The sequence below is a fragment of the Nothobranchius furzeri genome, chromosome 14 (assembly GCF_043380555.1).
Source record: "Nothobranchius furzeri strain GRZ-AD chromosome 14, NfurGRZ-RIMD1, whole genome shotgun sequence".
Lineage (NCBI taxonomy): Eukaryota > Metazoa > Chordata > Actinopteri > Cyprinodontiformes > Nothobranchiidae > Nothobranchius > Nothobranchius furzeri.
In genome coordinates, this window is record NC_091754.1 from 23,521,914 (window position 1) to 23,545,121 (window position 23,208).

General features: G+C 40.1%; 2 protein-coding genes across 4 annotated transcripts in view; both read right to left on the reverse strand.

The window, feature by feature from the left end:
- Nucleotides 1-131: 131 nt before the first annotated feature.
- Nucleotides 132-18,373, reverse strand: LOC107389928 (uncharacterized). Of its 3 annotated transcripts, none has more exons than XM_015966346.3 (13): nucleotides 18,233-18,373; nucleotides 13,893-14,183; nucleotides 12,333-12,605; nucleotides 12,025-12,117; nucleotides 11,680-11,742; nucleotides 11,408-11,512; nucleotides 10,813-11,064; nucleotides 9,082-9,237; nucleotides 8,707-8,907; nucleotides 7,926-8,075; nucleotides 7,581-7,718; nucleotides 2,699-2,852; nucleotides 132-2,531 (listed from the first exon to the last, which is right to left on the reverse strand). In XM_015966346.3, the coding sequence occupies exons 2-12, from the start codon at nucleotides 14,098-14,100 to the stop codon at nucleotides 2,704-2,706; spliced, it is 1,788 nt and encodes a 595-aa protein (XP_015821832.1). In that variant the 5' UTR covers nucleotides 14,101-14,183; nucleotides 18,233-18,373; the 3' UTR covers nucleotides 132-2,531; nucleotides 2,699-2,703. The 3 variants fall into 3 exon arrangements, with proteins under 3 accessions (XP_015821832.1, XP_015821831.1, XP_015821830.1); XM_015966345.3 differs by lacking the exon at nucleotides 18,233-18,373 and adding an exon at nucleotides 17,661-17,801 and having other exon boundaries at nucleotides 132-465; XM_015966344.3 differs by lacking the exon at nucleotides 18,233-18,373 and adding an exon at nucleotides 17,661-17,801.
- Nucleotides 17,445-23,208, reverse strand: part of klhl6 (kelch-like family member 6) — a 10,938-nt gene continuing 5,174 nt past the window's right edge. Inside the window, exons 3-7 of the mRNA XM_015966350.3 lie at nucleotides 21,654-22,100; nucleotides 19,878-20,115; nucleotides 19,306-19,508; nucleotides 19,002-19,215; nucleotides 17,445-18,777 (exon numbers count right to left, since the gene is read on the reverse strand). Of these exons, the coding sequence (XP_015821836.1) occupies nucleotides 18,479-18,777; nucleotides 19,002-19,215; nucleotides 19,306-19,508; nucleotides 19,878-20,115; nucleotides 21,654-22,100 (1,401 nt within the window). The 3' untranslated portion in view covers nucleotides 17,445-18,478. The remainder of the gene's footprint in view (nucleotides 18,778-19,001; nucleotides 19,216-19,305; nucleotides 19,509-19,877; nucleotides 20,116-21,653; nucleotides 22,101-23,208) is intronic.

Here is a 23,208-nt window from a genome sequence, read left to right on the forward strand (position 1 = left end):
ATAATACAAAGAAATTTCAATAAAACTTTGATTATATGTTTAATCTCCTCTGGCCAACAGTTTTATCTTCAACTGCCTGTCTTATTTCCTTTTTCTGTGCTCTCCTCTGAGTTAGGCCCGATCTTGTCCCCATCTTTGTGATCTGTTACAGTTTTGCAGCATCAGGTGACATTAAAGGAGTGTGTTACTGTCGTCTGGTTATGATATTGCGGAGCTTTTGAGGCTATAGATCCAGTTCTGCACCATCTGGTGTTTTATCTTCAGAAACCTGTGTCGCCTTCCAGCAAGTTCTCCTCTCCTGGGTTAGTTTTGGTGAGAGGGGGCTGTAGCACATCTCCAGCAGCCTGATCAGGTCTGGTTTCTTTATTTGGTTCTGTCTCTGGAGGCATTTTTGATCCCAAACGAGATCGTGGTTCAACTGCAGGTTTGTGATGGGTCACCATCTTATATACGTTTCACTTGGATCTGAAACAGAAAGTAAAACATCTCAGGCTTAAAATAAATTCTAACTGTATGGAGGTTTTGGAGAGAGCAACACAAAAAATGTATTTCCAAACAAAGTTAACAGTGTGCATTTAAGTTAATCAGATTCAGTTTTCCTTCCTGGTTGTGACCTGTGCTTGTATAAATATAGTTGAACTTGTCAAAACTGAGAAATGTTACCCAGAGCCACTTCTGGTTCAGTGTTTTTCTTTTTTGATAAGGGAAATAAAAAAAACATGTCATGAATAAATTAAAAGAAACTGCTTTTCAGGTGGAGAGCATGGAAAGGAACTTATGCTGTCCTTGTAACCTAGAATACAGAAAAAAATCAAAATAAAAATGTTAAGAAAGAATGCACAAGGTGAACAGTACGTCACTCAAAAGCACAACTTGGTAGTGATGTTGAATGGGCAGCAGGCTGACAAAACCGGAGCAACCAGTGATTCCACCCTCTAGCCAATCAGTGACCGACAGCCGCTGACTTTTTCAGTCTGGCCCGGTACGATTGGTGATGAAAACATTATGGCAGAGAAAATGTGAGGAAATAACGTCAGGCCCAAACTGGACTACCCTCCATCTCCTCTGCCAGGTTTGTGACGTCACCAACCAGAGGTGTGACCAAGTCACTGCTTTCCAGATCAGAAGTAAGTCACAGATGTGATGGACTGGCTCTCTGTCTAGGGTGTACACCGCCTGATTGCCCATTGACCGCTGGAGATAGGCACCGCCCCCCCACGACCCTACGTGGACAAAGCGGGTTCAGACAATGGATGGATGGAAGTAAGTCACAAGTCTTTCCAGTCAAGTCTCGAGTCAAGTCCAAGTCAAAGACAACCAAGTCCATGTGGAGTCCAAAGTGAATGAAGTGGAAGTCCAAGTCAAGTCCAGTCCTTAACTTTGAATTTTCAAGTCATAATCAAGTCATCTGTCCAGCTTCAATTTAATGACATTTATAATAAATAAATTCCAGAATTAAAACTTCTTAAAGCTTCATTTATTTGCTCAAACAAGCAGAAAGTACAACTGAAACTGATTCTAAACAAAGTGCTGCTGCATTTAGCGGTACAAGATCACACCCAGAACCAAGAATGATTTGTGATTTTTGTCCATGTCGGGCCACTTTTATGCTAAATAATCAAATATGCTCAAGTCATCATCAAGTCAACAGATGCAAGTTGATTCAAGCTGTAAGTCATTGGTGTTAAAGTCCGATTCAAGTCATAAGTCTTTATAGATTTAATCAAGTTAAGTCAGAAGTCATTAAAATAATGACTTGAGTCTGACTCAAGTCCAAGTCATATGACTCGAGTCCACACCTGTCACAAACATTAATATGGGAGTGAGTTATCTCATGTTCCTCTAATCATGGCCAAGAAAACAATCCTCATGAACTGGAAAAAAAAAGAACTCAAAGACCAAGTTTGCTCTTCTTTTGAACACATTTGCAGATGGTCTCTAGCAGAAATGAACGTTTTGCAAGTTGAACTGTGGATAAAAAGCTCTTGCGCTCCTGCTTCAGGAAGGAGGGTTGGAGAGTCGTGGGAGAGAGGGGTGGGGCAGAAGAATTTGGGATTTAAAGTCTTACTTGTTGTTATTTCCTGATATTCTCACCTCTAAATAGTCAACAGCCATTTGACTCTTCTTGCTTTGCATTGTTGATGTTTAATCTCTACAATTAGCATTAGCCTGACAAGCTATCCTTCATACTTCAATACTCTGGCCATGACCCATTGAAACCATCCAGTCATGGGGCAGATATTACAGTCGTCTTTCAAATTGTTTTTGAGAACTTTTTTCTCTGCTTGTCCCCTTCTAAATCCCCTTCACCCTCCAGGAAGATGTGATTCGGACTTTGTCACAATCAGGTAAGTTAACATCATCCTCTGATGCTGCAGGTTCAGAATCGGAGACTTCTCTCTGCACACCTGCTGTCAGCTTCATTTCATTTTCTTTGTTTGTACATTTTCTAGAAGCTTCCCCAACATGCTCTGACTTTTCTGCCACAGGAGAAAACATTGACTTTCTCTTGGCTCCGTTCTCCTCTAAACCTGAAGCACAAGAAGGAAACAGTCTGTAAAACAAACCCATGCTATCTGTGTTTATCAGACACTGAATTTAGAAGATTTATTTGATTACAGGAAAGAGGTCTGAAAAGTAGTTTGTGAACACTTAAATAATCAGAATAAAATGGTTATAAACATATTTTCTAACTCACCATTATCACTTGTCAGAGTGTGCAGGATCAGGCTCTGGATCTTTGTTCCCAGTTTCTCCAGACTCGTTTTCATCAGCTTGTTCATTTGTTGGGAGGTCATGACATTTTCCAGATGAAGAGGAAGCAGATGATTCGATCCTCTTCTCTTCTGAACCTAAAATACAGGTAAAAAAAATTTCTATAATTTTGATGAAAATAACTTGAGACGTTTTAGTTTTCTTACCAGACTGATAACCGAGCACTTGAGTCAACATTTCCTGATCTTATCATCAAAACAAACAATTGCTTTTGTTGGTAAAACTAATATATTTCACTCGCCCCATGGTGGTGGTGGTGCTCAGTCACAGCAGCTCGAGGCTCCCAGTTTCTAATTATATTTATTCATGCTTATTGTGATTTTATCCAGAAAATGTCCATTCATATCTTTCTTAATGTGCTTTATCATATTTTATCATGTTTTCCTACCCATTTATGCTTTCATCGTTTGTGGTACAAGGTGGCTTGGTGGAAAAACCCTGAATTCTGTAGTACTTCTGTGTACAAAGGACTATAAAAGATGGTTCCCTTCTCTTCTATTGTAATTGGAGCTTGTTATTCAAAGTATATTCCATTTGGGTTTGAGACAGATGGATTCACTTTGCCTACTTAGTTACGTCACAAACATTAATATGAAAGTGAGTAAATATCTCATGCTCCAGCTTAAACAGCTGTTCTTCGGGTCTCTAATGACCTCCTGATTCAGGGGAATTCAGTGATGCAGGGGACTGTCCTGTTCTGGTTCTGTAGCCTGCAGCCATTGACACGTTGACCATCATCTGCTACTGGACAGGCTGAGAGACTAGGTAGGTCTATCATGATCTGCTCTGGAGTGGTTCTCCTCTCATCTGTCCAAGTGTTCCTTCTCTGTGACTGTCTCAAAGTTTCAGTCGTCCTCCACCTCCCTCACCCATGGTGTCCCGCAAGGTTCTGTGTTGGGAACTCTAATGTTCCTCCTCCATCTACTCCTTCTCCACATCCTGACCCCTTTTAATGGGACGTCCTACCACTTTATGCAGATGACATCTAACTGTACTCCTCCTCTTACCCCGGGTTTCCACGGGAGCCGTCAGCAGCACGTTACTGCAGCAGCACGTCTTGCTCGCGTAAGCTGCTGCTTGGCCCTTCCCACGAGACGCGAAGCAGCAGGGGAGCAGCTGTCACCGACCGAGCGCGAAGTCACACGAGTGACTTCGTCAGTAAACACAACAACAAGCAGGAGAAAACTACAACATGGTTTGTGTTTTATGTTCTGTCCGTTTTATAATCGCCAATACGGACCTGAAAAACAAAGAGACCGCTAGCTGTGTGATAACTTCTCACGGGGCCGCACAGTTAGTAACTGTTTTTAAAAGTAAAGCAACCGGAAGGCATTACGTTCTTTATTCTGAAAATCTCGGGAGCTTCTCCCCATTTCCGCGTTCGATTTCCTGTCTTTCCTTCCCCAAAAATGTCTAACTTGACCCGTTTCAGAGGCGTCGCGCGTGGAAAATAGAACCGGCGCTTAAAGGCCGCGACATGCTGCTCCTGAGATGCGGCCGACTCGCGCTGCTGACGACTGCCGACGGCTCTAGTGGAAAAGGTTCTGTTGACCACAGCGGTTCCTATGAGCAGCTATGACGTACTGCTGCAGTAACGTGCTGCTGACGGCTCCCGTGGAAAGCCGGGGTTAGCCTCATGAGATGTCTAAGCTGCAGCTGCTGCTGTGAAATTGGCATTTTTAACATGGGAGTCAATGAGGATTTGCTCACTTCTGGTGCCAGCCCCTAGTGGATAAGAGTGGAACTGCAATTGTTGCCACCTGCTTAGACTGTATTAAAACCTGGATTGCTTTATACAGCTGAATGAAGATAAGACTAAGATCCTTATCTGTGCCCCAGACAAGCTGGTTCCCAAAGTCAGAGACTCTCTTGGTCAGCTTTCTTCTCACACCAAACCCTCTGTTAGGAATCTTGAGGTGACCTTTGACCCAGCTCCCACCCTGGAGTCTCATGTCAGTTCTCTTGTTTGTGCTTCCTCCTGTAACTCGTTTTTCACGTGTCTGAGCAATACCTCCCTGAACCGTCTACAGGTGGTTCAGAATGCCTGTGCTCGGCTTCTGACCAAATCACCCCGCTTCTTCTCAAACTTCACTGGCTGCTAGTTAACTGGTTAAGGAAAAATCAACTTAAAGAATATGAATGTTTGTGGCCATAATTGTTGGCCAAATAACTTAAAACAAAACATGTCTCTTTTTTTCTCTGCTTGTCCCCTTTAAGTCTGCTTGACCCTCCAGGAAGATGTGATTCTACTCTCTTTGATCGTCACAACCAGGTAAGGTAACATCAGCCTCTGCGGACGCTGCGGGTTCAGACTCAGATGCGTTTTTCTCCACAGCTCCTAAGGCTTCACTCCATCTCCTTTTTCTATGAAACTTCTAGAACACATCCTAACAAGCTCTGACTTTTCAGGCACAGGAGGAGGTATTGACTTTCTCTTGTTGCGGTTGTCCTCCAGACATGCCACTAAAGAAAAACGTTATAAAATTTTCCCTTTCTGATAAAAATAAATATCTTTATACTTGTATTTTTTAAAGTTTTTATTACAGGAATGTTAACTGAGCACCTATCAACTTGTTGTGATTTTATCATTAAAAAATCTACTGCTTTTAATAATAAAACATACAATGATTTTTTTCCTGGAGCTTGTTATTGAATGTATGTCATCTTCTACGGAGTCATTCATTTGTAAGACATACTACATAGAAGCCACTAAGCCTAGATCATGCCAAGACCCCATAATCCCTGGTATGACAATGAAGCCAACACTGAAGTGGCAACGATTGCAGTTCCACTCTTATCCGCTAGGGGCAGGTGTCAGAAATGAGCAAATCCTCATTGACTCCCATGTTAAAAATGCCAATTTCACAGCAGAAATAAACAAGTTTACAGCCTGGTTCAAAAAACCCAATTAAGGTTTAATAGTTCTACTTTACATTCATGACAGGTGTGTCACCGTATGCGTTATTTGTTTTCATGCTAACGACAATAAGGCTGAGAAAAAAACTTGAGTTGGTAAGAAAATAAAAGCTACTTTTGACTTATTCAGTTATACTTTCAGACACTCACTAATAATTAAAAAGGTTTAAATCTAATCTGAAATAAATATAAAAATCTTACAAAAAGATAAGCACAATTTCTATTGAGATTTCTAAGAATGCCCTGCTTTTGTTTAAATGAGAATGGAGGGTGCATTAAATCTTGTTTTAACTCACTTTGTTTTTCAAAAACAGAAACTGTAGGGCTGTGCACTGAAGCTTTTACTTCCACAAATCCCCAGTGCTCCTGTTCATCAACTTCTCCTTTATTTGATTAAATGTCCAGAGTTTGGGGATGATTTCTTTTGGCTCTTTTCTCCTCTAAGACAAAAAACCTGTTATCACTAAAATCACAGAAGTGAATTATTAAAGTATCATTTGACTATAGGAAAGGTGGTTACAAAATGTGTTTGATGTTTTTTATACTAAATAAACAGGATAAAATGATTGAAAATAGATTTTTATAGCTAAATAGAGTTCCAGCTGATGTTACTATTGCCAGTCTTTATATAGTGTGCAGGATCAAGCTCTTTATCTGTGTTTTTCCCAGTTTCTTCAGGCTGTTCAAGGTAAATAAAAAAATGTCATAAATAAATAAAAAGAAACTGCTGATGCAGAACATACTGCACAATGTTTCATTTACTATTATTTCATTTACCATTATGCCTTCCATTATATAAAGAGGTGAGTGTTAAGAGTAAGTGCATTATTGTGCAGAAAAGCAAAAGCAGAAGAACAGATGAAATTACACACAGAAAGAGGAGGTCTTCTGCAAATGCACGAGCTACAAGTTAAGATAAGCAACATGTGTCGATGTTTTTTTTTTTACTTTTACAAGATTAAACCAGAACAGCTGAGAAGAATCTGAAACTTATGGGAGAAGTCAAACCAGAGCGGATCAAAAAGTTCTGGTTTACAAGCTCATTTTGTGATATTTGAAATGAAAGTAACTTATAAAATTTAAAGAAAGAAAGAAAGAAAGAAAGAAAGAAAGAAAGAAAGAAAGATGTTAGCAGAGTTACAGGAAACAACAGGGCCTCGGCTGGCAGCTCTAACTGAGACATCTTGGATAAAGGTCCCCCAGGACTAGGATTAGACACCCCTGCTTAAAACAGTCATCAGTGACCTTCTCGTGACCTTTGTTTACAACTCAACCCTGCTTTGATCACAACCGGATCCTCAACCACACAAAGTCAAAACTCCAACAAGATAGCATAAACTCTAGATAAGAATTGCAACACCAACTTAATATACACAGCTTTTATCAAAAAGCCACACATGAGTAACTCTAAAAAAGTAAGTTAATGGAAATGTACACTCCATTTGAAAAAATAAATAAACTGATTAACAAAGAAGCTTTTGTTAGCGTGGAAGCGACAGACTCAGGGGTTTGCCCTGTAATCGGTGAGTCGTAGGGTCGTAGTCGTTGTATCCTTGGAAACGACACCTCACCCTCCTGCCTGCTGGTGGTTGGAGGGACCAGTGGCACCTGTGCTTGGCAGCCTCTCCTCTGTCAATGAGCCCCAAGGCAGCTGTAGCTACACTGTAGCTCGCCACCAGCATGTGAATGTGTGAATAATTCACTCAAGTGTAAAATGATTTGGAGTCCTCTGACTCAGAAAGGCGCTAAAAGGGCAAGTCCTTTTTATCAGAATACAAATGCATTGTTTACATTATCAGTAAAAAATATATATTTGTAATTTTATACATTTAAAATCAATATTGTTACACAGAGGAGGATAAATGATGTGCAAACTCTGTTTTACTCACCATGTTGGTAAGAAACAGCCATCTTAGAAGCTGCAGGTTCAGACTCATCTGCTGAGAACTTCTCTACATTTTCTTCTTCTGTGAGTCCTTTGAAATCTTCAAGGAGAGATATTGAATTTCTTTTGGCTCTTTTCTCATCTAAATCCGAAACACAAAAAAGAATAGCTCCCTAAGACAAAACCCCAGTTATCACTAAATATCACAGAAATGAATTATTAAAGTATCAGTTGACTATAGGAAAGGTGGTTAGAAAATGTGTTTGATGGTTTTTATACTAAATAAGCAGGATAAAATGATTGAAAATAGATTTTTAAAGCTAAATAACAGAGTTCCAGCTCATCTTACTATCGTCTGTCTTCATATAGTCTGCAGGATCAAGCTCTTCATCTGTGTTTCTCCCAGTTTCTACAGCCTGTTCTGTTGTTTGGAGATCGGGAGTGGGAGTAAGGTTTTCAGGTGAACAGCATGGAAATGAACTTATGCTGTCCTTGTGACCTAGAATACAGAAAAAATCTAAAAATGTTAAGAAAGAATGCACAAGGTGAACAGTACGTCACACAAAAGCACAACATGGTAGTGATGTTGAATGGACAGCAGGCTGAGAAAACTGGAGCAACCAGTGATTCCACCCTCTAGCCAATCAGTGACCGACAGCCGCTGACTTTTTCAGTCTGGCCCGGTACGATTGGTGATGAAAACATTATGGCAGAGAAAATGTGAGGAAATAACGTCAGGCCCACACTGGACTACCCTCCAACTCCTCTGCTGGGTTTGTGACATCAGCAACCAGAGGTGTGACCAAGTCACTGCTTTGCAAGTCATAAGTAAGTCACAAGTCTTTCCAGTCAAGTCTCGAGTCAAGTCCAAGTCAAAGACAACCAAGTCCAAGTGGAGTCCAAAGTCAATGATGTGGAAGTCCAAGTAAAGTCCACGTCCTTAACTTTGAATTTTCAAGTCATATTCAAGTCATCTATCCAACTTCAATTTTAATGACAATGATAATAAATTAATCCATCCAGTCATGGGGCAGATATTACAGTCGTCTTTCAAATTGTTTTTGAGAACTTTTTTCTCTGCTTGTCCCCTTCTAAATCCCCTTCACCCTCCAGGAAGATGTGATTCTTACTTTGTTTGTCACAATCAGGTAAGTTAACATCATCCTCTGACGCTGCAGGTTCAGACTCGGAGACTTCTCTCTGCACAGCTGCTCTCAGCTTCATTTCATTTTCTTTGTTTGTAAATTTTCTAGAAGCTTCCCCAACATGCTCTGACTTTTCTGCCACAGGAGAAAACATTGACTTTCTCTTGGCTCCGTTCTCCTCTAAACCTGAAGCACAAGAAGGAAACAGTCTGTAAAACAAACCCATGCTATCTGTGTTTTTCAGACATTGAATTCGGAAGATTTATTTGATTACAGGAAAGAGGTCTGAAAAGTGGTTTGTGAACACTGCTAGTATAAATAATCAGAATAAAATGGTTATAAACATATTTTCTAACTCACCATTATCACTTGTCTTAGAGTGTGCAGGATCAGGCTCTGGATCTTTGTTCCCAGTTTCTCCAGACTTGTTTTCATCAGCTTGTTCATTTGTTGGGAGGTCATGACATTTTCCAGATGAAGAGGAAGCAGATGATTCGATCCTTTTCACCTCTGAACCTAAAATACGGGTAAAAACTGTTTCTATAATTTTGATGAAAATAACTTGAGACGTTCTATTTTTCTTACCAGACTGATAACCGAGCACTTGAGTCAACATTTCCTGATCTTATCATCAAAACAAACAAGTGCTTTTGTTAGTAAAACTAATATATTTCACTCGCCCCATGGTGGTGGTGCTCACAGTCGCAGCAGCTCGAGGATCCCAGTTCCTAATTGTATTGCAGTGTTTACTTGCACCTTTTAAATTTGTTTTTATTCATGCTTATTGTGGTTTTATCCAGAAAATTTACATCCTCACATTCACATCTTTTTTAATGTGTTTTATCATATTTTATCATGTTTTCCTACCCATTTATGCTTTAATCGTTTGTGGTACAAGGTGGCTTGGTGGAAAAACCCTGAATTCTGTAGTACTTCTGTGTGCAAAGGACTATAAAAGACGGTTCCCTTCTCTTCTATTGTAATTGGAGCTTGTTATTCAAAGTATATTCCATGTGGGTTTGAGACAAATGGATTCACTCTGCTTACTTAGTTACGTCACAAACATTAATATGAAAGTGAGTAAATATTTCATGCTCCAGCTTAAACAGCTGTTCTTCGGGTCTCTAATGACCTCCTGATTCAGGGGAATTCAGTGATGCAGGGGACTGTCCTGTTCTGGTTCTGTAGCCTGCAGCCATTGACACGTTGACCATCATCTGCTACTGGACAGGCTGAGAGACTAGCTAGGTCTATCATGATCTGCTCTGGAGTGGTTCTCCTCTCATCTCTCTGAGCATTCCTTCTCTGTGACTGTCTCAAAGTTTCAGTCGTCCTCCACCTCCCTCACCCATGGTGCCCCACAAGGTTCTGTGCTGGGGCCTCTACTGTTCCTCCCCCATCTACTCCTTCTCCACATCCTGACCCCTTTTAATGGGACGTCCTACCACTTTATGCAGATGACATCTAACTGTACACCTCCTCTTAGCCTCATGAGATGTCTAAGCTGCAGCTGCTTAGACTCTATTAAAACCTGGATTGCTTTCTACAGCTGAATGGAGATAAGACTGAGATCCTCATCTGTGCCCCAGACAAGCTGGTTCCCAAAGTCAGAAACTTTCTTGGTCAGCTTTCTTCTCACACCAAACCCTCTGTTAGGAATCTTGGTGTGACCTTTGACCCAGCTCCCACCCTGGATTCTCATGTCAGTTCTCTTGTTCACTCTTCCTTCTTCCATCTCAGGAACATTGCTGAGTCCCATTCCCACTCTGAAACTGAGACAGTTATCCACACCTTCATCTCCTCACGCTTACACTACTGTAACTCTCTTTTCACGTGTCTGAGCAGAACCTCCCTGAACCGTCTACGTGTGGTTCAGAATGCCTGTGCTCGGCTTCTGACCAAATCACTCTGCTTCTCCTCAAACTTCACTGGTTGCTAGTTAACTGGTTAAGGAAAAATCAACTTAAAGAATATGAATGTTTGTGGCCATAATTGTTAGTCAAATAACTTAAAACAGCACATGTCTCTTTTTTTCTCTGCTTGTCCCCTTTAAGTCTGCTTGACCCTCCAGGAAGATGTGATTCTACTCACTTTGTTTGTCACAACCAGGTAAGGTAACATCAGCCTCTGCAGATGCTGCGGGTTCAGGGGCTTTTCTCTCCACAGCCGCTGAGGGTTTCAGTAAAAAATTTTTTGCTGTGAGTCTTCTAGAAAGTTCCCCAACAAGCCCTGACGTTTCAGCCACAGGAGGAGCTGTTGACTTTCTCTTGTCCTCTAGATGTCCTGGGGGATGCTTTTTGGAGTTCAATGGAGTTCTCAGGTCTTGTATGGTTTTCTCTGAGTCTGAAAAACAAAAGAAAGACAAAATAAACAACTGTAAAACTCTATGGTTGTTTCGACAGCTAAAGGAAATTAAAATGATTAAATAAAAACAATTAAATAATTTTAAATGAAAGATTGCTTCTGGATTTGCTGTTACGGAGCAATCTTAATATTCCTCTAAAACATGCATTTTTATTATCATTTAAACAATTTTGGTCTTAAATATTTAAGTCTTTACGCTGAAATTTTTGTTTAAAAAAATTAATATCACTTTTTGTCTTTTTCCATCAAGACTAGATTGCACAATTGCCGTAGCTCATAAACGTTTTTTTAAACCAACAATATCAAACTGGGAGTGATTTACCATTGTGAGTCGGCTTTTGGTTTAAATAACGAAGAGGCTGGTGTGACGGCATCGTGGGAGCTCGGTCTATGAGACCCTGCTTTTCCTCACGATCTTCATCTGAACCTGAAAAACCATCCGATATGACACATAAAAATTATTTAACAACTAAAACTTCACAAAGATGGTTTCTAAACAACCAAAGGAAAAAATCATTTAAATTTATCAGTCACAATATGAGTTAACTGGTAAATGTTGCTTGAAGCAGCAGTGGAGACAACAAAGTATCATACCAGCTGTTTTGTCCTGATCTGATTGGCTTTCAACATCACTTTTTGTCACACGTCCACATTTCCCTAAATTTGAAAATTAGCAAAACAACAAAATATTTTAATTTAATTTGGTTCAATTTAAAGCTGAAGCTTAATAATGACGCATAAAACGCTTTTAATACACCTCAGAAAATTGATAGTAAAATATTTGTATTCCTTAAACATGAACATCGTAGAGGAAATGAGGGACATATTTTGTTAAATGAGTAATTTTAATGTGGCTTTCAACTTTCAAAATAAAAGCACATTGCATCAGATCAGACTTTGACCCTTATTTAAGTAAAGGTTATAATTTAGCGACTGTACCTTTGTAGAACTTGTAGATGACCACAAAAATGACCAAAATCAGAAAAGATCCAACACAAATACCAATAATCACTGGAGTTGAAATACTTTTATCTGTAAAAAAATGAACAGAAAACCATAAAACATATTTTATCTTTATATATATATTTTTGAACAAAACACGCCTCTCAATACTGCCTAAAAAGAGCTTCGACAAGGAATACACACTTTTCATGCATGATTTATTTGAGTTTTATCTATGACTGTAAATTAACTTCTAACATAATTCAATGTCAAAGAAAACCCCACACGTGTACATGAAGTCTTACCGGAGTAGCACTCCTTAGCAATGAAAGTAGCAGATTCTGTAGTGAGGGGGTTGCTAACAGTGCAGTTGTACACTTGCTTGTCGTGAACGTCTCCAAGAGGGATTATCAGCTTTGGCCCAACCTGCTTGTTACCATCTGAGTTCCACTCAAACTCCAGTAAGGACTGAGATTGTTTGGACTCGGCAGAACACATCAGCGTGGCTCCGCCTCCAGTTTTACCTGAGCTGCCTCCATCGTTCATCTCACAGGATATGTTGGGCTTGGCAATGCTGTCTGAAAAAACACAGAGAGGTACGTTCACCAATTCCTATTTTAAATGCTGTTTCCAACTGCACCATCATGCAAAGCAAACATGCAATAGAAGAGTTTTACAAATGGCTGCAACACCATAAGGCTTTTTTGATCACAGCGGAGGCTTTTATTAAACAACACTAACCAATGTCTGGAAATGTTTTCATGAGCATAAAAAGAGTTTCCTTCTGTTTGCTGATAGAACTCAGAGTTTGAAAAACAAATTGCATACGGTTGCTTAAAAATAAATTGTGTGTGATTTGTAGCCTTGCATTAGCAGTACAGCTGTGAACTCTCTGCCATGTGTGACGTCAAATATTTAAAAATGTCATATTTTACACATTTCCTGTTGCTAGACTGATTTTTCAACTGGCTGATATTTAGAGGTGATAATTACCTTTTTATACATTGACATTGGCCAATATACCTCTTGAGTAAAATCGATTTAGAGTCAGAATTTAATTTAAACCTATATTTACATTCCTGAATACAATCTGCATTATAAATGTTCAAAATTGTATTTTGAACAAAAATACACCATTTTTGAATATTTAACACCTTTTAAGTTAACTGATTGTTCGATTGACTTTAGTTAGATGTCAGATTTTAATACAGTTAATACAGTGTACAAAATTATGTGTCAACAGCTAGACACAAAGACAAATGACTGTTCTCATAAATAATATGTACAAGCAATCAAAACAGACTTAAAACAATCTTCAAGTACTCAGATGCAGGCATATTGATCAGAAACTAGTAATTGCAATGACTTATTGAAGGTAGATAATGGAATGTAGGTAGTGAGCTTCAGTGATTTTTGCAGCTCATTCCACTCATTGGAAGCAGCAAACTGGAATGAGGAATGGCTAAAGGAGGTGCGAGCTTTGGGATTAGCCAGAGATTAAGTTCCTGGAACGTAAATTGCACTGGTTGTTGGAAGTGATGAGTAATGGACGAAGGTATGATGATGTTTTATCAATGATTGTTTTGTATATGAACTGCTACCAATGTAACAACCTCTAGGAATGGAGTGATGCCAGTTAACGAGTGAGTACAGATCACAATGATGAGTAGTGAACGGGGATCCAGTGAAGAAATGGATTGCTGAGTGATAAATGACATCGAGTTTATGAAGACGTTTTTTGGAAGCAATTCTATAAATGATGTCACCGTCACCTAAGATTGGAAGGATTGTCATTTTGCTTTGCAGAATGAGTAAAGGATGACCTGTCTAAATCTAAAGACCTCATGCCCCAATGGTGAACTTACCAATAACTTCCAGGTCAAATTCTAAGCTTTTCATTATGTTGTTGATGTATATTTTCAAGTCATAACGTCCACTGTCTTCATATCGGAGGTTGGTGATGTTCAGATCTGCAGAATGCCTATCAAGAATGGCCCTTCCTTTAAAAGAGTCGTACTGCTGCTGCATTTGGCCGTTAAACTCCACCACTTTGTTCCCATTATGCCTCCACATAATGTCATCTGAGGCTGTTTTGATGTCGGCCACAAAGTTGACATCTTTCCCCAGCAGAGCATATTTAGTAGGTAGTCCTGTAACTAGAAGGAGAAAGGGAAAGTTAAGTGCCTCAGTTAGGATGAATAAACATGTTACAAGTAAATGTTTGTTGTGATGAGTACAGCATCAAAACATAGGTAGAAATACGAAAAGAAATTACAGAAAAACATTTTTTATATATCAAAATTATAAAGGTTAAAAATGGAACCAAATCTATAAATATATGCATCAAAATACAGACATGTTAGACTTTTGGAATATTTATAAAGTTTACAACATGATGGTTGTTTACTGTGGCTAACGGGGTGGTATATAACACATTACAATATATTTTGATACTAAAAGCCAGATGGTATGTGTGATGTTTTTTAAAGACTCAATTTCATTGGAAAACTAGATAGCCTAGAAACCTAGACATTAACCTAAGCAAAATCATTCTGCTCTGCAGGCCAATCTAGCCACGTTCCATCAGAGCCTCAGCAGGCCAGGCCAACCTTTTGGCTTGCCAATCACAGCACTCTGTCGGTTTGTTGGGCCAATTACAGCACTCACATCCGTTTCATAGTGGGGTGTTACTGCGACTGGGAGAAACAAAAATGTTGATGGCTCGTTTGAAACAGCTTTGGCATCAACTTGAAACTATTTAGACATGGGCTTTTCTTTGAGTCATGAACAGATAAAAGACCTGTATGTCATGTCATGTTTGTTGTCCAACAGCATGCAGAGACAGTTTTAAAGACAGCCGCAGATTCTGCCCCATGACTGAGCTTGGTCTACAGGTTGTGAATATATAGGAAGGCTTGCCAGGCTACAGGCTAGACACTTCCAAAACACATCCAAAGCAGTTTTAATGTCATTGATGAAATATGAAGTTTTTTACTTCTTTTCATGATGAATAAAGCTTTGCAGACCGAAATGAAACAAAAACAATTTGTAAAAACTAAACTATGACTAATATTGATCTAAATTTTCATCCGTGAATAAAAGAGGACAATGTGACAAACAGACAAAACAACCAATCAACAAATGGAACAGGTAGTGCTAGACCAGAAAACCAAGCAAGAGTCCCGAACCCGCAGCTGTTTGAGCAAGCTGCCGGTAACAGTTCAACAGTTTGTCTCTAAAAGCAGAAAATGTCAATGGCTGGGAGGAAAAGCATAAAATGCAACAATCTGAAAGGTGTTTGCTTGGTGAGTACACATCCGGGGTTTCCCCTGGATTTAAAAGTAGTAGCAATGAGCGGGGTCAGGTGAGGACAGAGGGGAGCATGTTGCTGCAACCAAACTAAACTGGTGGAGCAGCACATCTGGTTGATTTTTCATTTATTACTTTGTGGCGCTGCTGTGGCTGATATCATCAGTGTTCAGCATTCTAGCGATGTTGCGATGAAAAAACATTCAGTCAAACAGTTTGGCTAATTTGTGCAGGGAAATAAATACATTTGAAAATAATTCTTACTTAATTCTTATTTCACCTCCTTGCAATTTTAAAATATTTTAATGTTTTGATGGTATGATGTCATTTCCTGTAATGTTTACAAATATTATTGCACATTATACAGATTTGTTGATTTTATTTCAAACTGTCAGTGTGAATTTATTGATCCAATTGTGAATTTTTCACATTACTTTGCAGGGATTCCCTAAGTGTGGTGCGCGTGAAAAGTGTAATGGCTGAGGAGCTCAGAGAAGTCTGTCATAGGTCACCATTAGCGCAGCCAGAAACTCATTTGTGGGTGGGCCTAAGAAAAAGTAAGTGGGCCCAATAAATGCAATTGAAAACAAGTATATTTTGCTTGTGTGTGTGTGTGTGTGTGTGTGTGTGTGTGTGTGTGTGTGTGTGCATGTGTGTGTGTGTGTGTGTCCTCCGCATGTGCCCTATTCATAATAATAATGCGCTCCGAGCTTCAGCACTCTGACCTGCGCACGCTGTCAATAGCAAGATATGTTCCGTATTTGATCATTTTTAACGGTGTTGGAGAAATCTGAAGGTGGTGAGTCATTCTGGCAGATTGTAATTAACACCCTGTCTCATGCAGGTGTTCTGACATTGTAAACGTCACACACAGAACATTGTGGATGTAACTAAATAAATCAAGAAATGATTCCCATCTGAGCATTTTAGCATTATTATATTATTATATTAGCACACTGACTGTGGGACAGCATTCTAAACGTGTCAGGCTATTAACAGCGTGCTGAAGATCTGAAGTTCAGAGTGCGTCTGTCAGAGGTCAGACGCGTTCCAGCGGAACCACAGCTCACGGGTGCACAAGAGAGCACATCTGGGCTGGGCAGAAGTAATTTTACAACATTGGTTTAAATAGCGCCAATAACGAGACGCGGTGTCTGGAGCGGCTCATGGAGCTGTGCCGCACACACACACACACACACACACACACACACACACACACACACACTGATTCAACAAGTGCACGCTGCGCTGTGCCGTCAGACTGAAGACAGAAATGAGCGCTGCCTCCTCTGTGATAAAAACTTTTAAGAGGTTTTATAACAACATTTTTCATTCAAGGTCATATTAAGATATCAGCTTCTATTTTGGGATGACGTATTAAAGTTGAGTCCGCTCCAGCCAGTGACTCCGAACCAGACCACAACTCCCGTTACTGCAGCATTTGTTATTCCAGTCCGCGTGGCAGCGGATCGCAGATTCAGCCACACCATAAAACAGAAATAAGTTGGTCTGAGGCAAAAGTGAACCTCATGGCTATGTCTTTTCCATATTTCCCCTATAGACATTTGATTACGCACAAGTAGGTGATCAGTTCAGGTTTACGCAGAGCAGAAGGAAGGAAAGAGCTCTGGTTAAACGTTCCTGCTTTAAGAAAACCGTTAAATTGCATTGTTTATGTGCTACCTGGGCACTCTAAATATTGATTTAAAATTACATCAAAGGAAATTGTAATGGTATTGAATGTTTATTAATTACAATTTCAAAAATGCATAAAACATAAACATAAAAATGAAAGTGATGGGGGAAAATGCAGATCATATTTTTTTAACCCTGTCTGTCGAGTGACTGTTTAGCATGATGTCTGATATATATATATATATATATATATATATATATATATATATATATATATATATATATATATATATATATATATATATATATATACAGCCATGCCCTGATGTGGGGGCTGGGGGGTGCGTCGACATGGTCGGGACATAGAAGGGGGTGCGCGGCTAAATACGTTTGGGAACCACTGCTTTACAGTTTCAAGTACGTGTAACATGTTTTTTAAAGAAGGTGAAAATTATTGCATCAAAAGAAACATACTAAAGGAGATTTTTATTTTAGAATCAAACATGCAGAAAAAAGCAGTCTCTAACCCTACTGTCACCTTTACTCGTTATTTCATTATTCCATAAACTACTATTACGTAATAGCCTGGTAGTAACAGGTTAATAAATCAATAGGGCGTGTCTGTTGTATACAAAAAAGGTCAAAGAATAAATATATAAATGAACGTTTCACAGGAAAATAAAACTTACCTTGACAAAGGGTAAAGACACAGTAGGCAAAGAAATATCGAAGAGCCATTTTGAGTCTCTATAAATAAACTTTCACTTTGTGACTTCAGGAAAAACACTGTTGATTTACTAAAGGAGAGGTCAGGTTACGGACCGGAAAGTCAAAGAAAAAGAAAGCATCTCTTCTAAATAAATAAGTCAGAAGGTGATTTTGTCTTTAATTAAAATGTCCTGACCCTGAACTCGAGCTGAAACAGCATGAGCTGAATGGAACAACCTGCAAGAGCTGCTGTTAGTTTAAGATAGGAGCTCACCTGTACACCTGAGCATCCGGAAAGTTACCTTTCACAATAAAAGGTACACACCTTGTAAATAATTATCTTTGCTAATCTGGTTTTGCTCAAGAAATGCTTGTTTAAAAATAATATAGGCCCGTACTTACTATAGCATTTCAACAAGGTGAGGAAATTAATAAACCATGATAATGCATTTTCATAAAATGTGTGTTAAGGATTTGAAAACCACGTCATCCTGTCTGAAAAATGATTTACTTTTATTTTGAAAATATACCAAACGTTGACCTAAATTCTTACCTTCTTTCTTGTGTCTGAAGAATGAAAGAGTTTCGGCTGAGTAAAAGAGTAGATTTAGTCTATTTTCATTTGTTTTAGAACCATCTTAGTTTAAATCAGATCAAACATTAAAATTAAAAATTTGAATTAGAAAATTTTCAAAAATTCTAAAAGTTTTGTTCAACAAAAATCAAAATTTTAAAGTGCGTAGTGTTCATGTAAAAATGCAAATTCCTTGTAATAGTCTTTCTTTGAGAGAGGCCTGTGTCATTGGCCCTCTGATGGGGGTGTTATCCTAAGAATGTGTGTGTAGGACTTCATGAGGGTCACACTGCCGTGGTGAGACACTCCCATTGGTAAAACACACTCCTCCGTCAACACCGCTCCCTCAACGTCCCAGCACATCACTGTGGAGATGACTTGGTTCTTGTTATCTCTTCCCCCTGTGATAAAAATTTTATTGTTGCAGGCGGCGATGGCACAGCTCGCCCTCTCCCCCAGCTGGGCCACAAGGGTCCAGGAGTCGGACAAGGGGGCGTAGCAGTACATGGCGTGCATGGCACCACCTGAAAACACAGAATTTAATAACTGCATTAATTTAAAATAAAAATGTCCTCTAATGTACTGAAATATTGCAGTTTCAACATGTTTTCCTATAAACTGATGAAGTAAATGCAACTTTTGAGGGATTAAATGGTGTCATAATGAGGGGTTACAAAATCATTGCACATTTTGAGTAAATTTTAAATATTTTATTTATAACTGAGATTTTAAGTTCCTTCCATCTTACCAACTATATAGATGCGGTCCTTGAAGGTTACAGCATTAGTGCATTTCGTCTCAATGGGGATCGGAGCCCTCATTTCCCAGCTGTCTGTCCCTGGTTCCCAGCGCTGAACTTTATCAGTGGCTAGTTTTCCATTGGGACCTCCACCAATCACAAAAATCCACCTGTCAAAGCTTGCTGCTGCAAACGAGCTCACACCCATAGCAAGAGGAGTCACCTGGGGCAAGAACATTCAAAAAAGCCTGAAACAATCTGAGTCAAACGGAAAAAAGAGGGTAAGACAGCAAACTCAAAGAGAGAATGGTACCTGCGTCCAGCGGTTGTGAAACGGATCATACGCCTCCACACTGGAAAGTCTTTGAACTCCATCAAATCCTCCCAGTGCATACACCTTCCCACCATGAGCTGCCATCTTGTGTCTCCAGCGTGCGTTTCCCAGTGACTCTATTTGGATCCATTTATCCAGAGCGCCGTTATATTTCCAAACGTCACGCTGTGTATCTTTACCTCCTGCAAGATCGTTTGGAAAAAAACATTCTGAGTCGCCGATGCATCATGAAGTACTTTATCCTGAAGCGACCCTGCTGCTTTGCATTGAACCATGGTGGTACTGCTCTGATGCAGAATCTCATGACCTGTTCTCTACTTTTACTGTGTGCATCGTCCTGAGCCGTTGAAGTCAGCACGCCTGAGGTTTCAGTTCCTGGGTGGGAAACACCCTAAACCACAGTTGTTGATGCAGATAACTTCAGCTCTTCCTGTTTTTTGCTCACTTGTATTTTCTGATCTTTGTGCAGCTTTGATTTGACAGAAACCCAGCAGGTGTTAAATCACCAAACGGTGAATGAATTTCACTCTCAGTCTAAGAACGACCCTCACCTGATATGTATACTTCGTTGTGGAAAGTGATGCAAGAAAACTCCACCCATTTTTTACTATGGGTTTCGTCCTCAATCTCTGTCATCGGCAGCCGGGCCACCTCCAGCCTGCTGCGTCTCAGAGGGTCCAGACATGTGACGGTGGGAACAAAACGCTCATCTTTGGTGCAGCCGCCGATGATGAGGAAGACTTCTGATAAAAAGTGCTGCTCACGAGGTTTGGTCCGCTCAGAGACCACCTTCAAACAGGTCCGCGAGAGAGAGAAATGTGTGAAAAAAGATGATTTAAATATATAAGTCAGATTATTTAAAGCGAAGTGAAAAGGTTATTTTTTCATCAGCATCTTGCCTGTTATAGATAATTCTTTGAATAGCCTCTGTTTGGAGAAATAGTTTATTTCTGACTGGGTTGATACCCGGCCTTTCCACCGGACACGTAAGTGTCGCGTAACGTTTGCAAAACGTAGTACGCAGCGGGTGAGTGCATTTCCACCGGCTGTGAAGCGTTGCATTTTGGAAGCGTTCCAGAAGTTAGGAACGCGTTGCTTACATTTCAGCCTCCTTTCCAACGAACGCGAAAGTGGCATGTAACAAAATAGTGATGTTTTACCCGCGAGCAAACTTTCAACTGTGAGACAGCAAGTGGGAGAAAAATCATTCCACGCCGCTGATCCCACAAAGTCATAATATCACAGGAGAACTGCAACACCACGTGCGATTTCAGAAGTCCACACAATAACAAGCAAGGAGAAAAACAGCTGAGTGTATCCTAAAAGGTCTGCGATTTATTTTCTGTTCTGTTTACATTGGCTACGGAGATTTTACAGGAAACAACGTACACTTATCAGCATGTGTCTTTTATTTTGAAAGTTTCTGGATGCTTTACACTGATTTCGTGTTCGACTTCCTGACTGGCTCGATCTAAACTGTGGAGTTTGATGTATTTTGGAAGCGTAGCACATAATAAATAGACTCTAAATATGATATAGCATTCCTGTTGAGACTCATTCAAAACATTAAACTTACAGTAGCTGTCGGTGGCAGCTAAAAGTCACAAAGTGCGTTTCGCGGCTGCTTCGTGATGGTTACATGCCCGGTGGAAAGGAGGCTTTCAACTCTATTTTTTATGCTTTCAGAAGGCGTCAAGCTCAGCGGCTCAGATCAGGCCAGACAGGGAGTCAAACTTTCAAATAAAAACCACAATCAGATTTCTAGATGATTGACTTCTAAATAAAAAGTGCATAATTTCCATTGAAACCTGTGTAGCTGAGGTAAACAGAACAAAAAAATAAACCACCGACCTTTTTGGATACATGCTGCCATTTTTTTCCTTGCTTGTTATCATGTGATGTGATGAAATCCCGCGTGATCTTGAAATTCTCTCGTGATTTTGTGACCATGTCAGTGGAATGCTTTCGCTGCTGTCTGAAACGCTCCCAGTGGAAAAGGAGCTTGTGGGTAAAACGTGTCTATTACGTTATGTCCCACTTACACATCCAGTGGAAGGGTCAGATGAGGGTCAAAGGGGATTTTTGTTGCCTTAAAACAACTTCAGTGCTAATTTCTACCACCACCAGTTTTATATGACACTGTTATTTTTGCAGAAACATTACATTTCTGAAGGAATTCTGTGTAAATTGTAAATAACTTTTGGCCTATTCATCTGGTCAGAATCTTCCTCCATTTCTCCAAGCTGAGGTCATTCAAACATCAGTCAAGAAGAGGTAAAGTACTGACGGTCTATGACCTCATTCAAAAGATCTGAACTGACACTAACCTCCCTGCCAGAGAGGTGGAACAGGCGGGCCTCTTGCAGCAGAGAAAAGGCATCACTGCAGTGTCGTATCAGCTCGTCTGACTCCACCTTCTCCACAAAATATGCCGGCTCCAACAGAGGCAGCCGCACGTGTGAGAGCAGCCTGACCAGTAACGATGATCGATCCTGCCGGGCTCTCAACCAGCGCATCACTGCTTCAAAAACACACTCCTCACACTTCACCTCCAGGTCATCCCTCTGCAGGATGGCCTCCAGAGACTCCGCTGGAAGCTCCAGGAAGTCCTGCTGCTGGAGCACCTGAGAGAACTGAGACGCGATGAAGTCCTGAGCTCGTGTCTTCAGGGCTGGAAGAGCGTGGCTGTCGGCCAGGTTCAGGATTCCCACACAGCTCTCCAGATGAATGGACCTGCTCAGGAAGCTGGCGCATGCGTCCACCACTCGCAGGAACTGAAAAGAAAAGATAAAATACTTTAAAACTGATTAAATCGATTTAACTTCTACTTTATTATTAAATCAGGAAAGTTTTTATTGATTTTAAAGAAGAAAATAGCCTGATGCAACCTCTAGAATGTGATGCAAGCAGCTTTTAAAACAGCGCTGATGTTAGAAATGATCTTTCAAATAGCCTGATTAAATGAATGCCATGCTCAGAATCTCCAGAGGGTTAAGTGAGCTTGTTATGCTTTTGTAATGGAATGAAATGACTGTTTTCCACCAAAAGTCATTTTCCCCTCTCCTCTGACACAGAACTAGTCTGCATGAGATATGGCCTCAAGGTCTCATGCATTTGCTGTAAACTGCTTCTTTCCAGCTCAAGAGAAGAATGAAGAAAGGACTCTCTCCTTTTAATAAATCAAAGAACTCTAATCAAACAAAGTGTTAGTCAATAATAAGATGTGACCAATTTGTGAAATCAAAATATTAATTACTTTATTATAATCCTATAGAATATGATAAGTAATATGACTTTAAATGTTTCCACTGGGACTGATCTCACGTAGCGTTGAGAGATGACACATTGCTTTTACTGATCCAATCAGAATCTGCCAGATCTGACGGAGGCGTGGTTTTGGTGGTGCTTGGTGTCATCTTTTTATTCGACCATAAACCAAAACATCTGAAGTAAAAAAAACTATGCCCACGTCATCTTTAACGCCAGTTCAAAGCGTTCTAGAGAAGTTGTCAGAGTGGCCAATCCGTAACTTTCCTCTTCAGTCAAAAGAACCAACGACAAGCTGGATAAAATCTGTTGCTGCTCCAACTGCTGCAACGGTTCCTTTCAGAATAAAAGCGGAACCATCACGACCCAGGTTTGGGTCTCGCTAGGCGTCAACAAAACTGTCGTGACCCGGAAGTATCTCAAAGACTGGTCTGGTCGGCAACCGCTGCTTTTCCTACCGGCTTTGGTTCCAGGGAGGGTCCAGCTGGACCTCGACATTCCTGATCTAACGGGGACTTCCAAAAAGGTACGTAGGCCGACGGAATGACGTTGAATATGTTTATGAATCTCCTAACTAAAGCTTAGCGTGAAGACATTACCTTCACTTCCCACTAA

Excerpts from the sequence above, each read along its gene's own strand:
- LOC107389928 (XM_015966345.3), bottom strand. The coding sequence starts at position 17,709 with ATGGCTCTTCGATATTTCTTTGCCTACTGTGTCTTTACCCTTTGTCAA. Across the intron at positions 11,065-11,407 it reads CCAAAAGCCGACTCACAATG|ACTCAGAGAAAACCATACAA; the intron begins GTAAATCACTCC and ends TTTGTTTTTCAG. Across the intron at positions 7,719-7,925 it reads CTATATGAAGACAGACGATA|ATGAGAAAAGAGCCAAAAGA; the intron begins GTAAGATGAGCT and ends TTTCGGATTTAG.